General features: G+C 38.9%; 1 protein-coding gene across 1 annotated transcript in view; it reads left to right on the forward strand.

The window, feature by feature from the left end:
- SLC26A9 (solute carrier family 26 member 9) overlaps window positions 1–4,999 on the forward strand; it is a 59,930-nt gene extending 54,931 nt beyond the window's left edge. The window contains exons 18-21 of the mRNA XM_063297483.1: window positions 760–814; window positions 1,944–2,089; window positions 3,446–3,523; window positions 4,409–4,999. Coding sequence (XP_063153553.1) covers window positions 760–814; window positions 1,944–2,089; window positions 3,446–3,523; window positions 4,409–4,456 — 327 coding nt within the window. The 3' untranslated portion in view covers window positions 4,457–4,999. The remainder of the gene's footprint in view (window positions 1–759; window positions 815–1,943; window positions 2,090–3,445; window positions 3,524–4,408) is intronic.
- The last annotated feature ends 3,775 nt before the right edge of the window (window positions 5,000–8,774 follow it).

Here is an 8,774-nt window from a genome sequence, read left to right on the forward strand (position 1 = left end):
ATGGATCAGGGCACACTCACTGGATTAGAAGCTGGTGACAAACCACTGGCAAGCTTAGCTGCTCAGAGTTGGTTCTGACTGGAGCAGCCTATATAACCTGATGTCTGAATGTAGGATTCTGGTTTCATGGAAGAAGCCAGTGGGTGAAGGCATTAACAACTTAGATCAGATCAAATCAAATCTTTCTTATGGTCATAGACCAGCATAAGCATTAAGAAATCATGTTTTCTGATTTCTCTGGAGTCGGTAAAACTAGTATCTCATGTTCAGATATCACACTAAGCTTCTCAGTGGTTTGGTGAATAAATTTGCTAGCTGTACTCCCTTGTGGATTTAGCAACAGTAGATGTGGGAAAATATTTCTGTTGCTAAGCCAGTGGCTTAGCATGATCTATGAACAATTTTCATAAGAATTAAACATTCTGACTTAGTAAGTAGCAAGCCACAAAATAAGGAGATTGTGGCTTCAATTTTATATACCAAATGCAGTTATGTTCATTTTCAAAGATACACTGTTTCAATAAAAGTGAGCCTTATTTCCATTATTGTTCTAATAATTTGGGTTTAGACCATTCATTGCATCACTAGCAACTGGGCACTTTTGAAAATTTAGGGGTGTGTAGTCTTGGCTTTTTGGAAAATAATGATCTTAATATATCATGTCTAATATCTGCATCACAGATGAATGTTTGTAAATGCTGAGGCCAAAACTATGTGAAATTAGTCCATCACCACTCTCATTTTTGTCTCCTTGTGTAGCTGTGTACCAACTATCAAAGGATTGGGATTAAGGTCTTTCTTGCAAATATATCTGGTAAGAATTTTATTCTTAATTGGTTATATATTTAAAACTTGACACTTTTCAGGCTGAAAAATGTCCAGTATGGCTTACAGATCAGTAAAGAGTCCATGCCTTCAGAGATTTAATATAGAAAGAAAGAATACAGAAAGAAAAATAAAACAATGAAAAGAGGTGGAGGAAGAAGGAAAATACAGATACTTAATAGGTTAAGAACCTTAATGACACAGCTGAGGGAACAAGCTGTTGGTAAAGAGACAACCCCATATACCTCACTTCATTTGACTTCCATTTTTTAAATCTTTGACAAGAGGCAGAACCACTGCTAGAGGCAGTTGAATCACTTACTATATCATGTCACATATAGATTTACACATGCAGTATAGTGTAGCCCAGGGATTGGAAAATCACAGTTCCAGCAATAGTTTCATTTTCCTATCTCCTATTCTTTAGAATTTAAAAAAATGAAATACAAAACTGATAAAATTACATTGCCTCAAAGGCCTTTTTTTCAAGAGAAGAATAACTTTGAGTAGGCTTTAGTGATATGGGGCAAGGACAAAGTTTACAGTAATAATTGCTCCTGTAAAGAGCAGAAATGAAATCAAACTACTTGAGATAGCCTTCCACTAACATACTTGCACAAACATATGAGTTGTGTGGGTTAGTTTTAAAATGCAAAATAGCTTAAAAGCTTAAACTCAACCATAGGTAAAAGATCAGACCAATTGGCAGTTTACATAGCATGAGGCCACCATATATATATATGGAGAGGGATAGTTTTAAATTCTCCAAAATGCCCAACTGGCTGTCTGTCATGGAAGAGCTGAAATTTATCTTCTTTCAAAGGAAGTTATATAGCCAGTCATTTGTGATACAGGTTTTTCCTGTTCACTGAAAAATCTTCTGCTATGTAAAATCAGCTTTATCTGAGTATATTGCTCAACAAGTCCATCATCCAGCTAGGGGCAGTGCAGTTCTCTCAGTCTTCCTGTTCAATCTATCAAACTTGGAGCTTCAGATAGAAGCAGTAGTTGCATTCAAACTCCATTTTCTTAAAGGATTAGGGAAATCCTTCTCCAACAGCAGTTCTAGTGAAAAATTATCTGCTGTCAAGTAATTTTAACTTTGTCTCTTTCATTAGCTCAAGTGTATGATGATATTCGCATTGGAGGAGTCTTTGAAGAAGGAGGTCTTGAGCCTTGTCACCTCTTTGTGACCATCCATGATGCTGTTTTGTTTGCAACAATGAACAGCAGCAGAGCTACTTGTCGTTCTGTCCTAGAACAGGTATAAATGATTCACTACCTTTTAACTTGTATTACAGGTAGTCCTCACTTAACAACCACAATTGGGCCTGGCATTTTGGTCATTAAGCAAATCTGATCCAATTTTACAACCTTTTTTGTGGTGGTCATTAAGTGAATCACTGCAGGTGTTAAGCAAACCACATGGTTGTTAAGCGAATCACACAATTCCCCATTGATTTTGCTTGCCAGAAGCTGGCCAGGTAGAAAATGGCGATCATATGGCCACAGGACACTGTGATGGTCATAAATGTGAACCAGTTCCCAAGCGCCCAAATCGTGATCATGCAACTGTGGGGATGCTGCAACGGTCATAAGTGTGAGGACAGGTTGTAATTTTTTTTCAGCACCGTTGTGAGTCCAAACTGTCACTAAACAAATGGTTGTTAAGTGAGGACTATCTGTACTACCATTTATTCTTAGCTATGTACGCACATACATATTTCCATATTTTTCCACAGTACTGCCATGTGAGTTTAGATTTTGTATCTTAGAACAGAATTATAGGACTAGAATAATGTTTTAGGAATCTCAGCCTACATAATATATATGAAAGAAACTCAGCCTACTTGAGATGTATGAATATTTGTGGTTAAACACAGATGTATACATTCACTTTTTAAAACTTCTGACTTCCACTTTTTGTTTCTCCTTTAACAAATTGTTGTTCAGTGTTAGAGAAATCTGATTATTTTTCTAAATCATCCTGTTATATTAAACTTTGAAAAACATAGAACTTGTATTCTAGGACTTGTCTTTAGTGAGATGTCTAATAATTGGGTTTAAGTACATTAGTAGAAGATGATGTGTCAATTATGAAGTCCATCTATATCTTTACAGCTCTATTCCTTAAGTAAATGTGTTTAAAGTACCTCCTGACAACTGTTCTTATACAATCCAGAAAATTTTAATGGTATTTGAAGTGTAAAGATATTGCCAGAGCTGATTAAAATATCACAGCACCTTAACATAATAGTTATATACTATGCTATTGCTGAGATGTGAAATGCTGGTTCACACCAAGTGTATTTATTGCAACTCCAAACTATGATACCCATATCATAATTATTTTGTAATTTGCTAAACGTATGTCGTACATGGCTGAAGCATTAGCAGTGGCTGCTGAAAAACTCCGTAAAACATTTATATTATTGCTGTTAACTCAGGTTAATCATCTTACATAAATGTATATTGATTCACCAACATACTGAAGTTTTATGTTAATTCTTGAATCCTCTAGAATCCTGTGCTGATATTTGACTTTAAAAAAAAAGACTGTGAAGCTTTATCATCATACTTTAATCTTGTAAACAATAACCAGTCATTTGTTTCCACTCAGAGGTCAAATCAGATCGAAGTCTCTGTCTCGGATGAATCTCTGGAAGATAGCAGTGCTGAATTCCAAAATTTGGAAGAGGTGAGTTAAAAAAACAAAATGGTATTGAATGAAAAGTATGACTCATTATTCTGTAAAATGTGCTATGGATTGAACTGCTGCAATTTGCTATACCTGGTCTGTTCCTGAAGACTACTCAGAAGCTTCAGCTGGTACAGAATGCAACCACCTACCTGTTGCAGGAGCTGCATTGGTTATAAATTTGCTTCCAAGTGCAATTCCAGGTGTTCATGATTACCTATCTGCCTTGCATGGCTTGAGAAAGGGATATCTCTGAGACTCTGACTCATATATGCCTACCCCAGTGATACGCACCCTAAGGGAAATAGATGGAGCGGGACTCTAAACAGAAGGGTCCCCTGCTGCAGCTTCCTCCATCTGGACCAGCTTGCCTCTCCAAGTCAAGATGGCTCCCTCCCTATTGATATTTAGGACAGCAGCTAAAACACTGGTCTTCCCACAAGCCTTCCAGGAAAAAGCGTTATCATGCTGTAGTTGAATTCACTGGTGGTTATATTGAAATGTTTACTATTGTAATTCTGTGTTCAAGATTACATTATTTTATGATTAATTACTTTTGTATTGTGCTGTAGTGTAAACTGCCTAGAGTTTGTAAATTGAGGCAGCATACAACTCTGAGTAAATAGATAGATGCATACATAATAAAATCTAATAATAATGAATAAAGAATTCATAATGGTTGAATTCAGACAGAATTAATCAACATCAGTTTCTCTAAAATCAATAGGACAAATTAGTTCTGATTAAATTAAATCCCGTATTTTCATTACAACTAAAGTGTATCTGATATCGACTATATTCAACACACATTTCTCATGCAGTTTTGTGACACTTTATTAGTAATGCTGGCATCAGTTTATATTGCATATCTCCCTTTTTTTCTAGGAGATGTTTGGAAGCATATTTCATTCAGAAACACAAACAGCGCTGTGAGCAACTCAGGAACACTCCTGTGATGGCAAATTATTTGTCCATGATGTTTCTTCATGAAGGTTCCTGTGCTTGAATGGCAAGGAAAATGGCCTTTTTGGCAAGGGACCATGGGTGCTTCTACAGCACTGAGGACAGAATGTCTCTTGGACCTGGTATTCTCTTCTATCATTCCTCTCAGATTATGAACCTCAGAGCAACTGACTTTTGAAACAGTTGGTGTGGAAGGAAAGAACTCAGGGAATATATTTCATCCATCCAGAAGAAGCAGAAGAGTAGCTTGAATATCTTCTAGTTCATATTTCTGCCTTCATACAGCCTTTATTTATGGAGCCATAAGTATGCATATAGCAGACTTGCATATCTAAGAATTCTCCAGCATCAGAGTTGTTCTTATGAGGGAAAACAAAAGAAAATATGGAGAATGTTTGATTGCCAGATATAATCCTCATGAAATGCAGCAGTTTCAGTTCACAAGGGGTGATTGTTTCCAACATCTGCATTTATTCCATAGTCTTCACAGAAAAGTTAAACATAGCCACGATGATGCCTGTTGTTTATTCATTCAGTCGCTTCCAACTCTTCGTGACTTCATGGACCAGCCCACGCCAGAGCTTCCTGTCGGTCATCAACACCCCCAGCTCCCCCAGGGATAGTCCATCACCTCTAGAATATCATCCATCCATCTTGCCCTTGGTCGGCCCCTCTTCCTTTTGCCTTCCACTCTCCCTAGCATCAGCATCTTCTCCAGGGTGTCCTGTCTTCTCATTATGTGGCCAAAGTATTTCAGTTTTGCCTTTAATATCATTCCCTCAAGTGAGCAGTCTGGCTTTATTTCCTGGAGGATGGACTGGTTTGATCTTCTTGCAGTCCAAGGCACTCTCAGAATTTTCCTCCAACACCACAGATCCAAAGCATCGATGTTCCTTCCCTCAGCCTTCCTTATGGTCCAGCTCTCGCAGCCATATGTTACTACAGGGAACACCATTGCTTTAACTATGCGGGCCTTTGTTGTCAGTGTGATGTCTCTGCTCTTAACTATTTTATCGAGATTTGTCATTGCTCTTCTCTCAAGGATTAAGCGTCTTCTGATTTCCTGACTGCAGTCAGCATCTGCAGTAATCTTTGCACCTAGAAATACAAAGTCTTTCACTGCTTCTACATTTTCTCCATTTGCCAGTTATCAATCAAGCTGGTTGCCATAATCGTGGTTTATTTAAGGTTTAGCTGCAAGCCAGCTTTTGCACTTTCTTCTTTCACCTTCATCATAAGGCTCCTCAGTTCCTCTTCGCTTTCAGCCATCAAAGTGGTATCATCTGCATATCTGAGATGGTTAATGTTTCTTCCAGCGATTTTAACTCCAGCCTTGGATTCCTCAAGCCCAGCATGTCGCATGATGTGTTGTGAATACAAGTTGAATAGGTAGGGTGAGAGTATACAGCCTTGCCATACTCCTTTCCCAATCTGAAACCAGTCTGTTGTTCCATGGTCTGTTCTCACTGTTGCTACTTGGTCGTTATACAGACTCTTCAGGAGGCAGACAAGATGACTTGGTATCCCCATATCACTAAGAACTTGCCACAATTTGTTACGGTCCACACAGTCAAAGGCTTTAGAATAGTCAATAAAACAGAAATAGATGTTTTTCTGAAACTTCCTGGCTTTTTCCATTATCCAGCAGATATTGGCAATTTGGTCCCTAGTTCCTCTGCCTTTTCTAAACCCAGCTTGTACATCTGGCAATTCTCGCTCCATGAATTGCTGAAGTCTACCTTGCAGGATCTTGAGCATTACCTTACTGGCATGTGAGATGAGTGCCACTGTTCGATAGTTTGAACATTCTTTAGTGTTTCCCTTTTTTGGTATGGGGATATAAGTTGATTTTTTCCAATCTGATGGCCATTCTTGTGTTTTCCAAATTTGCTGGCATATAGCATGCATTACCTTGACAGCATCATCTTGCAAGATTTTGAACAGTTCAGCTGGGATGCCATCATCTCCTGCTGCCTTGTTATTAGCAATGCTTCTTAAGGCCCATTCAACCTCACTCTTCAGGATGTCTGGCTCTAGCTCACTGACCACACCGTCAAAGCTATCCCCGATATTGTTATCCTTCCTATACAGGTCTTCTGTATATTCTTGCCACCTTTTCTTGATCTCTTCTTCTTCTGTTAGATCCTTGCCATCTTTGTTTTTGATCATACCCATTTTGGCCTGGAATTTACCTCCAATGTTTCTAATTTTCTGGAAGAGGTCTCTTGTCCTTCCTATTCTATTGTCTTCTTCCACTTCCGTGCATTGCTTGTTTAAAAATAATTCCTTATCTCTTCTAGCTAACCTCTGGAATTTTGCATTTAATTGGGCATATCTCCCCCTATCGCTGTTGCCTTTTGCTTTCCTTCTTTCTTGGGCTACCTCTAGTGTCTCAGCAGACAGCCATTTTGCCTTCTTGCTTTTCTCTTTCTTTGGGATGTATTTTGTTGCTGCCTCCTGAACAATGTTGCGAACTTCTGTCCAGAGTTCTTAGTAGACCTTATCTACTAAGTCCAGTCCCTTAAATCTATTCTTCACCTCCACTGCATATTCCTTAGGAATATTAGTGAGCTCATAACTAGCTGATCTGTGGGTCTTCCCTAATCTCTTTAGTCTGATCCTAAATTGTGCAATAAGAAGTTTGTGATCTGAACTACAGTCAGCTCCAGGTCTTGTTTTTACCGACTGTATAGATGTCCACCACCTTTGGCTGCAAAGGATGTAGTCAATCTGATTTTGGTGTTGTCCATCTGGTGAAGTCCATGTATAAAGCCGTCTCTTAGGTTCTTGGAAGAGAGTGTTTGTTATGCAGAGTGAGTTGTCTTGGCAAAATTCTATCAGCCTATGTCCTGCTTCATTTTGTTCTCCCAGGCCATACTTACCTGTAATTCCAGGTGTCATTTGACTGCCCACCTTAGCATTCCAGTCTCCTGGATCACTGTGATGTTAGATGGCTTGCCTTGAATTTGAATTGAGATCATTCTGCTGCTTTTTGGATTGTATCCAAGCACTGCTTTAGCCACTTTACTATTAATTATGAAGGCTACTCCATTTCTTCTGTGGTCCTCTTGTCCACAGTAGTAGATCTGGTGGTCATTTGATGTGAAGTGGCCCATTCCAGTCCATTTCAGTTCACTGACAACCAAAATGTCGATCTTTAATCTTGACATCTCACCAATAACCACATCCAATTTGCCCTGGCTCATAGATCTTACATTCCAGGTTCCAATGGTGTGTTGATCCTTAGAACATCGGATTCGCCGTTCACCACCAGCACCGTTGGCCGCTAGCCGTCCTTTCGGCTTTGAGCTAGCTGCGTCATCATGTCTGGGGCTAGTTGAACTCATCTTCTGTTCCTCCCCAGTAGCATTTTGACCATCTTCCGACCTGGGGGTCTCATCTTCCGATGGTATACCGACATATCTCTGGTTGTACTGATCCATTTAGTTTTCACGGCAAGAATACTGGGGTGGGTTGCCATTACCTTCCCCAGGGATCACATTTAGTCTGACCTCTCTGTCATGACCTTTCTGTCTTGGGTGGCCCTTCACGGTTTAGCTCATGGCATCATTGAGGTGCTCAAGCTCCAGCAGCACAACAAGGTAACAATCCTTTGCTGAAGATGATGCTGCCTGGTTTTCCTCTAATTTTATTCATTGCAACCTACTGCTATACCCCTTATTATTGGGGCCTAAATGCACCAGCTCATTTTTCAAAACAAGGGCTGTATTTATTGTAGTACTGAGCATCATCCAACATGCATTATTGCCTAGAAGCAGTACTGCCTTTTTTCATTATAAACCACACCCCTCTCTGCTCTTTTTTCCCTTTTTAAGAATGTGTTTAGAGAATGAAAATAATAGTTTTCATAGGACCTACGCACATAGAGCATTTCCACAGTTCTTTGAATTTTTAAAAAATGAAGCTTATTTGACATAGGTTTAATTAAGCAAAACCAAAGAGAATATTTTAATTTATTCTAATGACATTTTGACTATCCTTGTGTTTAGAAATCTCAAGGTAATTCTACACTATTCTTGGTATTGTAGCCTTCTGTTCTTAACTAAGCAAAAAAATTCAGCTTAGGTTCATTTTGAAAAATAAAATTTCCGCAAGAGACAATTTCTCTTCAACCTGATTACCAGTCCTGTGTCTTCTGTTCAGAAAAAGATACAGAAAAAGTGTAAAGCTGTCTAACACATCTGAAGGAGGCATTTCCCAAAGTGCAAAACATTTTTTGAATGCTTTGCATGGGGGGCATTCAGGGAGGCTTCGAAAAAGTCAGAAT

Source organism: Candoia aspera, chromosome 3, assembly GCF_035149785.1.
Source record: "Candoia aspera isolate rCanAsp1 chromosome 3, rCanAsp1.hap2, whole genome shotgun sequence".
NCBI lineage: Eukaryota > Metazoa > Chordata > Lepidosauria > Squamata > Boidae > Candoia > Candoia aspera.